The sequence below is a fragment of the Parasteatoda tepidariorum genome, chromosome 9, assembly GCF_982258835.1.
Source record: "Parasteatoda tepidariorum strain Cologne lab strain chromosome 9, Ptep-v5.0, whole genome shotgun sequence".
Lineage (NCBI taxonomy): Eukaryota > Metazoa > Arthropoda > Arachnida > Araneae > Theridiidae > Parasteatoda > Parasteatoda tepidariorum.
Window position 1 is genome coordinate 60976414 of NC_141763.1, and position 19540 is coordinate 60995953.

Sequence of the window (19540 nt, forward strand, 5' to 3'; positions counted from 1 at the left end):
ATTATTATAGCCGATTGTTGTTCGCTTGGTGTTGAGTAATTTTCACATTAAAAATTTTGCCCCCCCCCCCAATCCTTCACTGCGAAATCCATATTTAACTTTTCATGTCAGGCTTGAGCAACTTGTTCATTTTTACTAACAAATGAAATTGCATTAAAGACATTCCACTGTATTTGTTTACTTTGTTGTAAAGCATTGTGATGGGGTCGCTGATTTTAAGGCTAAATAAGTAGTTCTTTTCTCTACGGTAATAACATGAACACCTCGAAGATGGAAGGCTTTTGTACAAATCAGTTTAGTAGTCTGACTTGATAAACTGCACAGTGGAACAGATTACAAAATCTGTCACTATATTTGGGCCACTAAACAGTGCTATAAAGAAGATTTTACTATGATTGGACTCTTAAAAGATGCAATTTCTCGTTTATGGCAATCAGTGCAGAGGCCTTTTATCTAGGTGTTGTTAGAACTAAATCTTCTACGTTACATAAATTATGATTATGTTGTCTGCTGCTTATTTTATTTTACCTGCAAAATTTTTTACATGGATACTTTATTTAACTGTGAAGGCAAAATACCAATGTTACCAGGCAACTGTAGTTTAAAAAAGATACTATGACAATCTCGCAATATGGTACGTTATTTGTACCAACAAAGTTAATTAACATTTTCTATTAGTACCAATTTTGATTCAACTTTTATATTGTGTCATAATTGAATAAAGTAAATGTTTCCTCATTAAATGATTAATTAAGAGATTATGTTAGAAAATATGCATAGATTTTTATTTTTCTGAAAAATTTAGTTATTAAGGGTAGTTTGACATATTTGTCAGGATATTTTTTTACCTCTCTTTCTAAATCTTGTTGAATGGTGACATTGTTGACATTCTCATCTTGTACCTGTTAAGATTCTCTACTCAAACAACAATCTTTTTTATAACATTTTATAGATTGATTAAATGAATAATAATTTAAAATGTCTTTAGAAAGATTAGGTTCTAATATTTATTTGTTAAGAACCAGTTATTATTAAGTTGTTGGAATAACCAGAGGCTGGTCGAACTACAAGTTATTTTTTCTCGTAAAATTGTGCAAAAGACCTAAATATTTTGATACATAAAATAAAGTAGCAGAGTTTTAAGGAATTGCAGGGTGCATCTTCACAGGAAAGGGCACTTGTTACTTCTGCACTTGTTTAATTAAATTATTAAAATATGTAATGACTGAATTTGATCTCCAATTTTTAAATTGCTATACTATTTTATATTTCACAAAACAGAAAAATTTAAATTTTTTTTTTTTATGTATTTTAAACTGAAAATTTGGAGAAAATAACATTTAAAGGTGCATTTTAAATAAAAGGTAATTATTTACAAAAATAATGGTGAAATTTAAAATGACTAAAAATTCATCAAAATACCCAAATAAAAGATATAAGTATCTCTGGAGTTGAATGTGTGAATTTTAACTAAATACTAGATAACATAAGATAAATCTTACAAAAATGAAGGAATGAAATTAATTAGTTATCAGTAAGTAAATAAATTAGAAATGGGCTTTTCATTAAAACAGGTCATTAAGAAAACTTTTTCCTGAAGCTTATTTTCTCATCGAGGGCACATTTATAAGGATCAAAGGGCAGATGGGGTTGGCCACCCTTCTAAAAACGTTTACGTAGATTTTAAAGCAGAATAGCCAAATTTAAGAAAATTTTTTGTTTTGTTTATGCTACTGAAATCTGTCTAGCAGGCAGAAGAGTGCCACCCAGGGAATATGTGCTCTTTTTTTTATCACAAAAAGAGCACATGAATTTAGTAAATTTTATCAATGAAGTTCAGAATTCAACTGAAAATCTTTCTGAAAACTAATAAATATGCCTTTTACTTAAATCATGAGGTATTTTTAACTCTAAAAGCTTGTTCCACGCATAGGAAGCGCTCCTTAAAACTTCTACGGGTGTATTACGCTTTGAATTTTAAATAAGAATTTAGCAAAAGACAAGGCTATCTATAAATATTTTTTCTCTGTTTGAAGCACAAATAGATCAGATGCATTTTCCCTATCACATTGAACTCCACTATAGCTATGGCTGGAACCTTGTCAACAGCTGCATTGTGAATGTAGGTTTTCAATCCTATACAGGAAAGAATGATCTGTAGACAATACACATAGAAAAGTACTGTGAGCATTATTCTGTTGCCTATATTTAACAATTTCGATTTAATTTACTATTATACAAGACATGCCTCTAATTAATCTTCGGGTAACTTATGATTGATGAAGATAGACATAGTCTGAATCTCCCTTCTCTATATTGGGATCCTGCACACACTTGACTGCTAATAGAAATACAGGAGAAACCACACATACACAACCATGAACTTAATACAGCTCTCACATGACAAACAATCTTAAACTCGGTGAAACTTAATGCATCTCTCGCCACAAGCGCTCTATATCCAGTGGACTTAATACAGCTCTCCCAATCTTTCGCAAATACAGCAACTATTGGTATATGTTTAATCCAATTCCATCCCAGATAAAATTCTGGTGGGGGAGTACTGTGGCTTAACTACAATTATTAAATATCAATTCACTAGTATATAACAGGTGATTGTGCTCCGGAAAAAATCCAGATTTATTGCCAATCGCAGTCCAATGTCCAAAAGTTTCAAGAAATCATTGACGATATTTATGTATACAAATTCTTGTATATTTTATTTAGAAATATTGGAACTAGCATTTATACTTTCAGGGGTCGCATTCCCCCTAAAATTCCTAAAACTATGTGCAAACCCTAAAAATCTGATAAAATTTTGTTAGTGTTCCTAAAAAATTAGAGTTATAGGCTAAATATAAATAAAAAAGCAATCTAAAATGTAAGAATTTAACTACATTCATTAAAACTGTTTTAATTTTGCCACATGGGAATTCTGATCCTGAGAGGTTTTTCGATAAATAAAGCAATGCTTAATGTGAGTCACCATGAGAATACTATTATGTCTCTTAGACTAATCAAAGATACCATTCGAAATTATGGAGGAGTGTTGAAGATCACCACAACACTAGTGAGGGCAGTAAAAGAATCTCACAAATCATATCAAGAATATATTAGAAAAATGATCATGATTAATTTGTTTTTCTCTAACTTCTAATATAAATTGCTGATTTGAAATCTAATAATATCACACAATAGTTTTTCTTAATAAAGTAAGGTAAAGGGTAATAATAAAGTTTTGATTAAGAAGGTAAAAATTAAATAAAAATCCAAGCTGGTGTTAATTTAGTTTTTCTCTTGATTTATTCTCACTTTTGCCTGTTCCTGAATTATGCACTTAATTTCTGATAGGTAATGTGTAAAGTTGAAATTTCATTTTTACACTTTAGAGATTTCATTCTTGACTTAATAAATTTCAGAGCTTTATTTTATGGCTTGCAATTATTTATGATGTGTGTGAATGAATTGTAATAATCTTCTGTTATGTAATGAACTACCGTGTGATCTGTTTTTATCCTAGCAAAATCATATATTACCCCTAAAATTTACCTAAAATTTTTTGAAAAAAGTTCCTAAAATTACCCTAAAATTTTAAAAAACTTTGCAGCTACCCCTGTACTTACTTTGCATATTTTTCATTTGTAAATATTTTTTCTGGTAGAATAATAAATATGATTAGAGATAAAAGAAAACTTATACATATATTCATTTAAATTATGCTGCATATAATTTATTTAGAATTTCATAATCGGAAAATATCAATGACTTAAATTTATAAAGACATTAATTTTTTGAAATGCATCATTAATGATTTTACTCAAAAAATTTCAGGATTTTTGAGTTGGGCTCACAATCAAACCCCTGATATAAGACATGTTTACTCCATTCAATCTTGGGGTACCTTTTGATAGATGAAAGTTGACATTGTCAAAATCAGTCTCACATAGACATAACTCAGTAAACATAAATTGACAGGAATAAAATTAGTGCAAGACCATAGAGTGCAAAAAAAAAAAAAAAAATACAATATAGGTATGACTTTAAAATACAGCTTGAAATGGTCATCTGCATCAGACCAAACAGATGAAATGCAACCAGAACTTACTTTTTGAAGTGTTAAATTTATATTTTAAAAATAATTTTCTATTCTTTCATGTAATACCAACTGTCAGTAGAACATTTAAAAAATTTCATGTTAAAAATTTTTTATTAACTTCAGCACATAGTAAAATATTAAGGCACTTCATTATGTACTAGGATAATTATGTTACCAAGTTTTTGGTTCATACTAATCCAGAATAGAATATTTCAGGCTGCGGAAATAAACCTTTACCTGGTGTATTGAGTTAAAAAAATAATACAGTAGGGAACCGATTATCCGGAATGATCGGGACCATCGCTATTCCGGAAAACTGATTTTTCTGATTCGCTACAAAAAGCGGTTTTTTTATTGTTAAACCCAACAAAAATTAGAAAAATATTTAGAAATAATCTTAAAAACGATGAATTAATACACTAATGATTATTTCTAAAATGATGGTAAGGTAAACATCTTTCAAAAAAGAAAGAAAAATCCTAAAATCTTATGAGTAAGAAAAATTTTGTTTTTTTAAATAGCGGGAAAATGTATCGAATTTCGTTCCGGTTTTTCGGTTTTCTGATTTCCGGATAACGGGTTCTGTACTGTATAATTAACTTCATATCATGATGAAATTTTCACACAAAGCTGGAAAAAGCTTCCTAAGGTGTAACTTGATTAATTTATACATTAAATATATAAGGCATACCTATTAAATTTCAGAACTAATTTAATAACTCCTTAAAATATGTATTCTTTTAATGTGTTTTGAAAAAAGTTGTTTTGAGACAACTTTTAAAATTTCATTTGGTTAATTTTGGGCACTCTTTCATTTTGCTACACTAATGGGTACAGATGGCATCAAGAGATCGTTCTTGATGATCTGAAGACAAAACTTAAAAATTGAAGAGTATTCTGAATGAGAACTTATCGTGACATCAGAGGAGAATACTTATAATTTATCAAAAGGTAATGTTATTCACATATTTTCAGAAGTTTTTAGACCAGTGCAGGAAACTAATCATATTCTGAGCCTAGCGTGACACTCATTTCTTCTCCTTCAATAACTGTTGTGTGGTACCATTGATTGGTATCAACAAGAATTATGTCTCCTCGATTGACAGTTATATTCATAGGTGAACAGACATCTTCACATTCTGGAGGCGGAAGAAGATACCAAGTTTTTTTCCCTCGAATCTGTGCTTGCCACGATGGTCTTCGAACATAGTCTAAATGCATGCTGGCGCCAGTTCCTTTATAGCCCATGAAGATCCAATCAATTGCACTTAGCTCGGAATCATCAGGTAAAAAGTAGGGTTTAGAATAATGTTGACGAAGAACAGCAGAGACATCTGGATTGCAGTTACTCCTAAAAAAGATTGTAAATCTTCAGTATAGAAGAACAACCAAATATAAACTGCCTAAATCTATAAATAGTCACAACAATTTATAATATAATAAAATAAATAACGGTTATAACAATTAATAAGCAACTACTGTATAAACTTTGGTCACTCTAGTCAAGAGTTTACACCCTTTTCCACGAAGTTTCTTCATTTTCTAGCCAGGAATCAAAGAGAATCACTCTCTTAACCCTCTACATTGGTCACTATCTCAATCCTCAACAAATCACGGCACTATAGATATAGTGCTTTTGCCTTGATTCAACAAGTAAATCATCAAGGCTCAAACAGCACTGTAATAATAACTTTATTCACAGCCATGTGCCTTTTTAACACCTTGAAATGCCCATAACTGATATCCAGTCATATTTTCCCATTGACTGAAGGGGGAGTGTGCCATGACTAAAGCTTTTATAAAAAATAAATATAAAGCTTCTAAACTTACTCTGATTGGAGGAGCAAATCTTTTTTCATGGTGGCTAGACCACCTGGTTATGATTATGGAGGTTCTTAGCTTAGCAGTCAACTAACACTTCTCTCTCATCCCTCCAAAAAGCATTTACAATAAAATCTCAATGAAAATTTGTAAACTTGATCATTTACGATTGTCATATAGGATGAATTTGTGATCAGCATTTTCAGATAATTTGTTAAAGACAAAATTGGTACTTGTCTTCTTTCTCTTCTGCTACAATGTATTTAACTATTTAATGCTTAGTTTTTTTTATTTTTTTTATCTTAGTTTAAGATAAAATGACTAGTTAGTATAATTGCTTCTTATTAGATATTAAAAAAATAAATCAGTACCAGTGTTTTCACTACAGCGCAAGAACCTCGCATATTTTTTTCTTTTCTCGCATTAAAAAATTATTACCGTGAGAAATTCGCGCATTCTATAAATCAATTTGAAAATTCGAGAATTTCTCACATTTTGGAAAAAGCTTCGAATTACGCTAATTAGAATAAAATCTGTTTCACTTTTCTTCCTGGATCTTTCATTATTTCCAACATCTGCCCCGTTATCTAGCTTCCCTATTTACCAGTATTGGTCAGAACCTTTTCGGACAACAGAACACAACCACAGAACCCCTTTCAGAACACATTACTCTGCAACCTTGTGTTTATACTGTAAGGTTTTTTCATGTAAGATATTCAAATTTTTTATGTGCTAATGTAAGATGGACAAATACCTTGTAAAGGCAAAATCTTCTATGATGATGCACCAAAAATATTCAATACTTTAAAAAATAGAAGACGTTAAAAATGTATTATAATTAAAGAAATGATTTTTTTTTTCGAGAGTTTTAGTGCTTTTTTAGTTTTTATAAATCTCACTTAACTTTTTGAAATCTTACCCTGTTTTTGAGAAAGGGTGAGAAATTCTCACTCATTTTTTTTTTCTGTGATGAAAACACTGAGTACAGTAAAAACCTGATATTAAATATCATTTGTGACAAAAGAAAAAGTAGCTTTTGAATAATTAAAGGCTGTGAAGAAAAAAGAAAGGAATAAAACTGAATACGACTACTTTTCACGAAATTTTTTTTTTTTTTACAGGAAGTACCACCAATAAATAAAAGTAAAATGAATTTATTATAGTTTATAAAATGACATAAATTTTAAATACTACAACAACCTCACAGCATTTTTCTGGGGAAAAAATGCTCGTATAATGCTCCCTATGCGAGTCATTCAAAAACTAAAATTTCACTTTATTTTTAAGTACATGTTCAGCTCCATTTTTAATCAACCTCAAAATAACAACATCAGAAGTAAACCTCTGATAACATCCATGGTCATAAGTTAGGTTTACTTTCAAATTAGTTATTTAGAAAATTAATCACCTCTTTATTGAAAAGAATGGAAGTTGTTACAGATACTAAAGTTAGGAAATTCACAACAATCTCAAAGGACTTTTTTTAATGTGTTAGTTACAATAAAAATCAAACTACTCTGCAATTAAATTTAAAGGTTACACATGGTACTAACTAACCTGTAATCATGGCAGAAATAATGTTAATTTGAAATGTTTTCTATCACATTAAACTTGATAAATATTCTTATTGAAAGTTTCTCCATTATGTATGTTATTTATATTTGAATTGTTAAAAAGAATTAAAGGACGCACTTTTGGTGCGATCAGGATCACCAAACGTTTTTATACTTTTATAAATATTTTTCTTTATATTAAACCGTAAGGACTGCCACCAAAACCGTTTTGGGTGTACAACTTAACCCCACTTCAGGAAACTTCCCATACTAATGATGATAAAAGAAGTATTATATTTAAATGTTCTTTATAATAGAAATGCAAATGTGACAAAAAATTATTCTGATTTAAGAGTGAAATTTTTTTAAAAAGCGATACAAAATTATTGTTTTAGAAAGATTTACATGCCGGTACTTGAAAAAAAAAATTCAACAAATTTTAAGCACAACCAGGCAAGAAAATAAAGCATGAGAAGAATAAATTGAAAGGTATAACTCATAGTTATTCCCAAGAGAACCACTACACATACACATATTTTTTTTAAATTTTTACAAATACAAAAACCTTTTAGGATACAGGAATAGTAGTTGACACCAACAGGTAATGATATAAGAATATCCCCATCTTTTTTTTCTACTGGTTCCTTAAAAAAGGGAATATTTAAAAGGCCCTGCAAAGTTATGCCCAGAGGTGGGAATATTTCCCTATTAGTATCTCCACCTGCTCATGTCAACTACAATTGCCAAGGCACCAAAAAAATATTAAATATATAAAAAAATAATAAATTTCTGTTTGCCTAAGGTTACTACAAGTTATACCTTTCAAGTTAATTTTCTTCTGTGATTTTGTTTGTTTGTTTGAGCCAATTATGGTAGTCACCAAAACTTGGCGACCAGTACGCAAATCTGCCTTCAGAGTTCCCTAATTCTAGTGAAAGTTCAAAATAGTTATTGAACTTACCATCCTATGTACCAAGTTTTTTCATTTTTTGAACTCATTTTTGCTCTTGCTTCGCTCATATTGAACACTTCTTTAAGACTCAGAAAAGTAGTTCTAAATGGAAAAAATTGGCATTCTTCTTCAACACTTCTATGAGCACCTTCAATAGTGGAGTATAAATTTTTGAAAAAATCATAGTTAAATACATCTAAAGCTGTCCAATCTCTACAGCCTCCTTTAGCTAATAAAGGATGTGACAAGTAAGCATATTTGGCAAAAATATCTTTAGTTACATTTTCAAGAATTGTAAAACTGTTAATGCCTCTACATATGTTACAATTAGTTATAGGTCTAGTAACTTCCATAACTAAATAATTATTTTCTATAATGCATCGATTCAGTTCAAACTCTCTGCCGTTTAAAACAATAGATGATATTGTTACTATTATTAATAAAAACAAAGCAAAATTAAAATTTAAAAAAAATTTGTAACAAGATGTTGGTTTTTTGTTATTGAAATGTTTATTAATTCTCGATTCTATAAGTGACTTGATTTCCTTTTCGCACAAACCTAATTTAAGACCAGTACCTTTAAGTGAAATTAAAGAGCTTTTTAAGTCTTCATACTCTTTTTTAGATTCTTGCTTAAATATAATGTTGGATAACTGAACCATGGTGATATTAGAGAGGGGGGAAAGGAAATTTTAAACACCTTTGACGTTTGTTCGAGCCATTCTCAAAATGGTGATTTTTATTCACCTTTAAAGTTTGATGTCAAGCTACAAATACTGCCTTGTTAATCAAATCCAAACAAAATCTACAAATTTTTTCACCCTGCCGAAGATAGCTGATTAAAACCAGCCGGAATGACAATTAATGCAAAGCAAACAAATACTTTATTTTGGTTTTGTATGATTGACAGGTGAAATCTTCAGTGCACAGTTCGAATGGGTTCAACGATTTCATTCAGTTTTCTCAGTTCAATCAGATAAATCAATTTACTGTATATATAATCAGTGACAGATAGGAACTGTCCGTAGAAAAAAAGTTACTTTTTGTACCCAAAATTAAATGACTACCTTTTGTTTTCGCTTTAACCCTTTGAGTTAGGAAAATTAAAAAAAAAAATATCAGTGTGAATTGTCTATTTTAAACAATTAAAGAAATATCAAATGAGGTTTTTACTGGAAAAAATGTTCATTTATTTCATTATTATCATTTAATTTTTTTGCAATAAAAAGATGGCAACGTATCATTGCTAACAAAAACAGCAAGAAGAAATCGAAACAGAACAAAACAGCAACAGCTGTGAATGAATCTTCTGTGACAACGGAGTAAGTTGTGAGAAGGAGATAACTCAATCGATATCGTAACTAATGAGGAAGTAAACAGCAACAATTTGATCTTTTTTTCAACATGACCTACTGATCACGCTGGGACTCCTGCCGTATAATGGCTTTTAATTCTTCCTCAGAAACTGTGATCTTGGAAGATACTTTTTATTCCTATCCATTGACTTCAGTTGTTTGTAATTTAATACTCACTGAGAAAATTTTATTCATTCATTTTGTTAATAAAGGAAAAGATGAAGTTGAAAAACTCTTCTTGCACGATGTGATCGGTTGTCGGGTTTTACACGGTAAAGACAAGTTAAAAAATGATCCAAAGGATCATTTCGGTTACTTTTGTGTTTATGCATATCTGTTGAAAACATCAGCCGGTCTTCTGAGCAAACAGCTTAGAAGAGAAAGAAAATGTTTTACGTTTCAAGCTCGAAAATATGAAACTCAAGAGGAAAATATTAAGCTTGTTGAAACATGGAAGAGGGCTCTCTCTTGCCTTTTAAGGGGGCGATTTTGTGTACAGAATGGAGGTAATTTTGATATTAATTATTTTTACATAACATTATAACTGAATACATGTTACTAAGTTCATATTCTTAGAGATACAAATAACCAGAACTCTAAAAATCGCGGTCGTATTCAAATTCTCTCAATAAGGGAAGATTTCCTGCACTAAAATAATCACTTAGTTTTGCCGATTTAATGTTGTGTTTAAAAGTAAAATATACATGCCTATGGCTTCCATAAATTTTTCAAATGCATTTCTTTTGTTTTTTGCTTTATAATTACAGGTCATACATATTTTAATGTCAGTAGTTATCTCATAAATGGATACATTTACAGAAAGAGAATGTCATCTTAACAATTGTCCAATTCGCTTATTCACATGTGAAGGGCAATTCCTTGATACAAGGGGCAGCATTTAAAAAAAAAACGAACATTTAATTTAGCATCCCCCACTATATCTTTTGCCACTTTCTATGTTTCTGGTTAATTTTTGAAGTCCTTTTTTATAAATAAAAAAAATCCTTTTATTGCTTAAAGAAAAAGGAGACTTTTGAAATAATATTCTATTCCATGTTCTTTGTATGTAACATGAGTCACATTATATATTTTTATTCTAAAAAAACATTTATAATTTGCTTAATATTATTGGACGATTGAAGAACATTCCATATAATGTAAAAAAAGAATTAATAAATATTTATCAATGAAGAAAATTTGAAAAAAAAAAAAGAAAGTCTATTTAAATGCCATTCATCATGGAATCATCAAACAATAATCCATCTAAGATATTCTGAATGAAATGAGTCAGAAAATGATATGAATTATAAGTTTTAAACTTTTCTTTTAAGTAAAAACTCATTTAAAGCCTAAAAAACTAACTTAATATGTCGAAGCAACACTACAAGCTTGTTACTTTTAACTGATAAAAGTTGAACAAGAAAAGTATAGGTATTTCATTTAGAAATAATGTTTTTTGCATTTTTAAGTGGTAATAAGTGAAAAAAGTTTTCATAGGTTTAATAATTAATAAAAAATATTTATTTCAAATAATTTAAGCATATAAGATATTGTACTAAACACATTTTCAAACAATATATTAAACAGATGGCCCCTTTATATTATTAAATTTTTTAATTTCTTGTTGGTCATTGCCGTAAGTTGCCAAAACCTGCTGATTATTTTGGCACCAGTACCAAAACAGAAATATTCCGTTAAATTCTTCCTCTCATTTGAATCTTATCTGATGCAGTTTGAAATGCAGCTTTTATGTGTGTGTGTGGGATGGAAAAATTTTTTTACATTGGCAGGCATTTGCAAAAAAAGGCATTTAAATTCTTAGTCACATTTTCAATTAAATAATCATTTATTGTTAAGAAGATAGTCCCATTCTTTATTCTTTGCTTTTACTCTCGACCTTTATTCATGGAGATATAACAAGATTAAAAAAGTGTCAGAAGTAAATTAAGAGAAAGGTAAAAAAAAATTAAAATTTTTTAATTACGAAAAGAAAATATTAAAAAAAAGTGTGTACTATCTCATTTATTCTTTCCTTCCCTCTGCTAGTAGAGTTTTACGCGTGGAACTTTAGGTATTTCATTAATAAAATTAGTCTAATTTATTAATCCAGGGGTATGCATATAACTCTGGTAAACGTTATGGATCACAAGTATCAAATATACATCTTGTTTGTGTACAAAATGCTTTTAAATGGTATATAACTTAAGAGATTATGTTGGAGAATTTATGGGATTTAAAAAGATTTTGTTAAATCAAAGTTTTTCTGGTTGACATTTCTCAAGAAGTACGGAAAAAAAAATGCTTTAAATTTAGTGGCCTCTAGAAGTTTTGGTGTTTTCTAAGTTTAGGACTTTTAAACATAATGATAAATCAGGCATAGAATAGTGGTTTCAGGTGAGACTTATTTGGACTAATTGTGTGTTGTAAAGCTTAGCACATCAATGATGAAACATTAATTTCAGTTGACAAAGTTGCAGCAAGCAATATGAAAAGTGGAGTACTTCACAGTAAATGTTGGCTTATGGATGGCATTGCAACAGTGTAAGACTGGCTCTGGTCATAGTCACAGATCAGTTACATTAAAATATTTTAAGGATTGAGATTGATTTATAAAAAGAAAGTCATTCAACTTCCTATCCAAAATTAATTCGATTTTTTGTGATCATTATTATCGTTTTTTTTGGGGAGGGGGGGGGGTAGTTGGGATTGTTCTTCAAATTTTTTGCTACTTTATGGAATTGGCCATGAACTTCTGAGCTTATAATAAACCATATTTATAACTGCTGCATTTATGACTACAAAAAAACTTAATGAGAAATGATCAAATGAGCATTTTATGCACAAAATAAAATAGTTCCCCTGCCTCTCTTTTTGAACCCATGATAACCTCTACTGTTCATTTTTTTTATTTTTTTTAAGTTTTTGATGTTAGCAGATGACTGCACAAATCATGGGTGGGAAAAATAGTTTCCCATTTAAAAATGATTCAATTCGGCTGGAAGTATACTTTCCACGCCCTTATAAAATGTTAAAATATGGTGATATTACAATTGAAATCGTTAATGAGTTAATATCTATTTTATCTTTGCTCATTTACCCTTTATCGTTACAGAAGTGCATATTCCTGATTCAGTTCCTCCACACAAAAACTTTCTTATTCTTATCAACCCTAAGAGTGGATGTGGAAAAGCTCATCAAATTTTTAAACAGTGGGTTGTTCCTGTTTTTCAAGAAAGTGATACTGAATTTGAGTTACTAATCACAGGTAAGGATTGTCATTTCATTTTCTTTGAAAGAAATCCTCTTTTTTAATTTATTAATGAAATTTTGGCCTATGATTTTGTTTGAGAAAAATTACAAGAGTTGTATTTTTTAGATTTCCTTTTTGTTACAATAATTTTTAAAAAAAAATATATTGTCTTGCATCAGGATCAGGGTTATTATGATTATACCAGACCCGACAAAACCTCAGTGGGCTATTTCGTGAAAACCCACCTGAAAAAGACCAAAATGGGGTTTTTCATATTTACATTTTATTATTAACTAATCAGCTCTAAATTACAATAGAATAAAATGCTAACTGCATACATTTAAATATTTCTATTTCTATTATTTCTTCATTTTGTGTTTTAAAATTTTTAAATAACCTTTTTTAAAACATACTACTATAATTGAAAATATTATTGCTAATTTACCAATGTAAATGACATTGATAATAAAAGAAATTAAACTCAGTGGTGCAACAGCTCATAGAGGGCCAAGGCCTACCGTGCCCATCTCAGTTTTCCTGACCTTGGGCTCTGGGGTGCAGGAGCAGATGTTCCGGTTAGGTGGGTAGCAGAACGTGAAGCCCCCAATGTTTAGCTCCCAAGCATGCTTGGTACTCATTTATCGACCCACTGTAGGGATGAAAGGCTGAGTCAACTTTGCCCGATCCAAGGATGACATTGATAACAAAATGTATTAATAATCAATGTTAAAAAAATAACCTGATTATTAATTAAATTACTGTGGTATTCATTAATGCACCAAGTCTTTTACTAAAACTATAAATAATAACAAAAAAAAATTGATGAAAAACTCATGTTTGAAAAACCCTCGATTCAACTCTCCTCAATTAAACCCTAAAAAAAAACAAATATGACGTAAAAAAAAAAACCAAAACCATGGGAAAGAAATAACAAGGGGTTGGTTTGTTTCTGAAAACCCCCTGATTTTTCACACATTTGGATGAATCACATTATTTGGATGAAATATTATTTTTAATGGTTTAAATTTTTAATTTCAAAAATGCTGGTTAAAATGTTTGCTTATCATAGCAATTTAATAAAAGTGTAAATCAGAAAGTCAAAAAAGTTTTGTAAGCTCGCAAGAAGGCAATATGAACAAACTATTCCTGTAACTGCCTTATCTTAATATCATTTTATGGAGTAAATTGAAAAAAAAAAAAATGTATTTATACAATGCTTCTCTTCTATTATTTGTAAAACAAACAAGAAACAATAAAGATAGAAAAAATGCTGTGTGGACAAACTGGATGTTAATTCATAAAATTATATTCTGTGCAAGGACTTGAACCCCCCACTGTTATTTTAGGAATCAACATATTTTAAAGCAGTGGTTTCCAATTTTTGTCGTCTACGGAATTTCATAATTATGAACCTTCTTTTTGCGGAATCCTGACTTTAGAAATAAAGTAAATGAAAACAATTCTTAACATATTAACCATTAAAACACTATTTTGACTTTTTATGTTTAAAAAGAGGAATGAAATTTTTCATCAACTTACGTTCGTCAGTTGAATTCGCAGTCTTGGAGTAAAAGGCGATCGAAATATTAAGTAAATGTAAAAAGAAAGTTTGATAGAGAGAGGTATTAAAGATAAGTGGAAAAGGGAAACATGGATAAACTGCCCTATAAGTCCTTATACTAAATTAATGTTAATATGGTAAAAAAATGTGGAACATTTTCATGTTTCGATTTTTTCCTCTGTATAAGATATAGTGAATATTGAGAATAGGCAATTAAAAACTATCTATCTCTATATGTCTACCCTGAATCGGCAACCCTCATGTTCGGTTGTCCGTGGCAATATTTATTTTTAGCTATTCAAGATTTATATTATTATTATTTTTTTTTTTACTCTGTCTCATGGGCAAAACTTTTCTTTCCTTAAGGCACAAATTTATTTTTTGGAGCGCATATATTTTTGGCTTTAATAATTCATTTCAAAGTTAAGAACATCTTCAGTTATTGTCAGGATTCTGATTCCTCTCCAGCGCATTTGATTGACCCCTGACCAGAGGGTGAGGGGCGCAGGAGTGTCCTTCCCCTAGAGTGGGGGTGGAGTAAGGTGAAGCGAAGGACTTTTTTTGGTGAGAAAAAGGATTTATAATATAGATTGGATGTGGAGAAAGTAGAGAGTGGATGCTGAGTAATAAATGAGAAGGGGGAAATAGAGCTGCGGATTCTATATGTTATATAGCGCATGTACATTTTCGTATTTAATTTTAAATTTATATATAATCAAGAATCTTAAAATAAATATAGACATTAAAAAAAGTCCTTGTCATCATTAAGAGTGACTAAATGAAAGAACCGAAACAAATCCATCTCTTAAAGAAAGGGATGTCACAGTTATTCAATTCATTTTTACTGGTGTACCTATTTTAATTTAATTTTCTCATCAGGGGTAGTTAAGGAAGTTCTGGTTTTCAAAATTTCTGATTTATACCACTTGATGCTAATGTTAAATTTTAAAACTAGATCAAAAACAGCATATAAAGCGAAAAAAAAATATATTAAAACACAATCTGGTAAATAAAATTGATACTCATAAATTATTACCAAGCGTTAGTGACAGATTTTGGGCCTTTGAAATTGATAAAAAAGTAATATAATATTTTTATCTTTGATAAAAACTTCGCCCTTTGTCAGTAACTGGGATTAAATTATCCACTTTACTAGTTTTTTATTATTATTACGTCACAAGAAGATAATTTTATTTCATGCTCTGCCTTATCTATTTATTATCCTTTTATCTGTTAATGTGTTGCAATCTTAAAAAAAAAAAAAAATTTAAACTTGTGATGTTTTTGTTTCTGTTTTATCTTCTATCGATTTAAGCTTGTGTGTGACAACACATTGTAATATTTGATAACAACTTTCAGTGCAAAATTCGGGGGGATATTTTTTATTATTTATTTTGTGATGAAAGTATATTTTCCTTGATGATACAATGGGCGATTTATGTAATTTTTATTATCTGATAATATTTATATACTTATTATATTTGTAATCGAATTGTAACGAATATAGAACAATAATACAGAAGACCTCTTTTTCCCCCTAAATCAAAATTTATATTCTCATTTGCTTAAGGAAAGTTTCTTTTTTTGTTTGTTTAATATTGCCTTGATGCATATTGTTTTGTTTAATTCATGTAAAGTTATTTATTTTCCTTTTAGTAAAATTTTTTTTCCTACGTACAAAAATAATTTTTTTTATAAAAAAGTAGTTAGAAAAATACGTTTTTTGGTACAAGCAACGACTTAAAATAAAATAATACATTTTCGAAAACGTATGTGTTTTTAAAATGTATTAAAACGAGAAAAATGAAAAGTGTCCCTATGGGATTATTTTCCTTTAATCTTTTCTACCTATATCTTGCTAAGCAATGTAATTTTTGTTTATGAGAAAAAGAAAGAAAAAAATATGAAGAAAAGGAAATATTGAAAGAACGGAAACTATCGACAGCGTCATTATTGTTAAAACTCTAGTGGAAATACCTGTTTTGAATAATTGTATGATCTTTACCGGCTTGCGTCATGCAATCAGCAGATTGCGTCTATGAAGAAAGGGGTGGAAATATGTTAAAGGAAATTGTGCATAATTTTCTGGTATTCCCAATGCGTTTTTGAAAATAAAATTCTCGAATTATTATTATTAGTATTATTATTTTTTTTTTTGGAGGATGTAGTTTAATTTTTTTTAACAGCCTTCGTAAACGTGGAAGCGTTATTCTAAAGGAAGAAAAAAAAACGTTCTGTGCCTAGCTTTAAAAAACATTTTTGCCTTTAAAACTGTTATTGTTTTTATTACGTTTTTTATTTTAATTAAATAAAAATTGTTTTCCGTGTGAAGTGGAAACTTGCGTTCGGCAGTTCGACGACTGTCAGACTAGCTAGAGCAGGGGTTTCCAACTTACATGTGACCGGGGGCCACAATTATAAACACTAGTCAAATATCGGGCCGCAACTTCGTCAAAATTTTATATAGGACTCTTTTATGTTTGAAGGAACATTAAATATTACTGTCAGATTTTTATCAGGTTGTTCAAAACAAAAGCATTGAATTACAAATAATAATAAATATTTTCGTGTATAAATATTTCCTTGGGTGCAAAACCTGAGAAATAAAATTTTTTTGCACCGTTGGTATGTTAATTTTCACAGAAACGGAGAAATTAGTTTTTTTTTTTTTAGCGAAAGAAAAGTATATTAACTCCATATAGAGTTTTTACGAAAATTGTCGGCAAAAAAATTAAAACTAATATATATTTAAGCGAAGCGAGATTGATTTGCAAAGCAAGTTTTATGAGATCGCATAACCATTTATCAAACAAAACATCAACCTTTAAAATGATTTTATATTCTAGATATTTTAGCGTAGTAATGTTTAATTTATTGTAATTTGTATAAATTTTGATTTAACAAGGTTACAATTTTTATTTCATTTATTTATACTTTACTTTTATTTCATTATATTCGATAGTTATTGAATGATTTGAGTCGTGTGATTTTTGCGTTTGGCATATTGGCTTCAATATTATCTTCTTTAATGTCGTTTTTTCATATCCTTTTGTGGAAGGCCTACCTGCTGGAACCTTTTTTTTGTTTTCTTGTTTTGGCAAGACCATTTCTGTGTCTTTTGATGATAGTTGAACTAAAAACAATTTTTTTTCTTTCCGAAAACATGGTTTTCAATGTAATATATTTGTTAAAGCATATAGGGTTTTGATTTTTTTTTTTAAAGTTTAAAATTTTTTTTAGCTGTTTTTTGTCTAATTTGTGTCAATTAATTGTGTTCTTCTATAATATTTTTCTCATTGTCCTCTGTTGCTTTTTCTTCAATCAAAATTCAATTATTATACATCGGTCGGAGAATACTGTTTCTTCTTGGCCATGTTGGTCAGAATTATTTTTAATTTCCTCTTATTTGTTTCTAAAGCTTAAAAAAAAAAAAAATTATGGGACATTTTTCTCATAAAGTTAGCGATTCTTACTAGTATTTTAACAAAGAAAATTTTTCGAATTTCAAAAATTTAGTTGATAAGACAATATCAACTGATAATTCCCTGAATTAATATTTTATTAGCTAGTCTATATACCTTAAAATAATTTACTATAGTTTTCACATCATTAAAGCACATCGAAAATTATTGCTGTAATTATCTATTACCCAAATTAACTTTTTTTAATAAATAAAATTTGATTTTTCATGCAATCAAGGAATCTCTCATGGAACTCTGTAAAAATTTGCTCTGTTATTCCTTTCGAAATATGTGTTAAATTGTTTTAAAAAACAAACGGTCCATTTCCGTTATTATGATACTAAAAAAAATTATTAAGTTACCTTTGCATATTTATTTAAATCGATTACAGTTTCAAAAGAATATTCCACAATAAAAAATAAAAAAATCTTATTGTTAAAAAACCGTGATTTTTTTATAATTTGTAATGTATTTTCTCATTACAGTTTATAGTTCAGATGTAAGAACGAATTTATTTTCTCTTACATAACTTATTTTAACTTTTCCATTTTAAAGCAATATGAATGCATTGAATACTTGACTGTCTCTCACAAAACTGAGAAGAGCTTAAAATTTCTTTGTATTTATAGTTTGGCTTTTTAATTGAAATAGAAAATTGTTTACATTGATTATGCTCCATTAATTAGTAAGTTATTGTTTAGGAAGATTTTTATTTTTTTAGAACTTTATTTATGAATCAGTTATACCACATATCTTTCAAATTTTTGAATAAACTTTTTTGTTGCGAACCAAAGTTTTTTATAGTTACTTATAAAACCTTGATATTGTTATTGTGCCATTGAATATGAAAAATTAAAAAATATTAATAATTGGAAGGGTGAAAAAATACAACATAACATACGAGTGAAAAAAATAAATCAAAAATCAAGTCCTTTTTTTTTTTTTGAAGAGAAAGACTAAACAAAATGTTTCTCTTCTAAGAGAAGAAAGAAATTTATAAACTAGCTTTAGAATATAATTTTGAAAATGTGTCTATGCTTATCTTATTTTATTCAAAAACAGAATTTCAAAATTGAAAAATGATTTCGAAAATGCGTTTGTTCTAAAGTGCAACAAAATCTGTTGTCATTTTTATCGCCAACCGAAATTTTGAGTCACGAAACTACTACAATTTACATCCAAGCTAAATAAACTACTACTTTGAACTCATTTTAAAATTTTGTTAGACTTGCAAACTATTGTTTAAGAATAATTTGTTATTGAAAACTTGTCGACGCGTATCTTATTTTATTCAAAAACAAAATTTTAAATTAGAAAAAAAAAAAAAAACTATTTTGAAAACGTTTTTATTCTTAAGAGTGACGAATTAATTCGCCTTCTCTTATCGACTGTATTTTCTTTTCTTTGTTCATAACATTAAAGCAATTATTTTCTGGCATGCTATCTCGTGTTTGTTCCATTAACATTCAAATCCAAATATTGTTCTTAATG

General features: G+C 29.0%; 2 protein-coding genes across 3 annotated transcripts in view; one reads left to right on the plus strand and one right to left on the minus strand.

Moving 5' to 3' along the window:
- Positions 1-3704: 3704 nt before the first annotated feature.
- LOC107440149 (2-oxoglutarate and iron-dependent oxygenase JMJD4) lies at positions 3705-9475 on the minus strand. Of its 2 annotated transcripts, none has more exons than XM_016052987.4 (2): positions 8432-9475; positions 3705-5447 (listed from the first exon to the last, which is right to left on the minus strand). In XM_016052987.4, exons 1-2 carry the CDS (start codon positions 9082-9084, stop codon positions 5096-5098), a joined length of 1005 nt encoding a protein of 334 aa, XP_015908473.3. In that variant the 5' UTR covers positions 9085-9475; the 3' UTR covers positions 3705-5095. The 2 variants fall into 2 exon arrangements, with proteins under 2 accessions (XP_015908473.3, XP_087008094.1); XM_087151968.1 differs by lacking the exon at positions 8432-9475 and adding an exon at positions 5927-6049.
- A 175-nt stretch (positions 9476-9650) lies between these two features.
- Positions 9651-19540, plus strand: part of LOC107440148 (sphingosine kinase 1) — a 39622-nt gene continuing 29732 nt past the window's right edge. The window contains exons 1-2 of the mRNA XM_071186405.2: positions 9651-10283; positions 12890-13042. Of these exons, the coding sequence (XP_071042506.2) occupies positions 9863-10283; positions 12890-13042 (574 nt within the window). The 5' untranslated portion in view covers positions 9651-9862. The remainder of the gene's footprint in view (positions 10284-12889; positions 13043-19540) is intronic.

Excerpts from the sequence above, each read along its gene's own strand:
- LOC107440149 (XM_016052987.4), bottom strand. The coding sequence starts at position 9,084 with ATGGTTCAGTTATCCAACATTATATTTAAGCAAGAATCTAAAAAAGAG. Across the intron at positions 5,448-8,431 it reads AAAACTTGGTACATAGGATG|GAGTAACTGCAATCCAGATG; the intron begins GTAAGTTCAATA and ends AATCTTTTTTAG.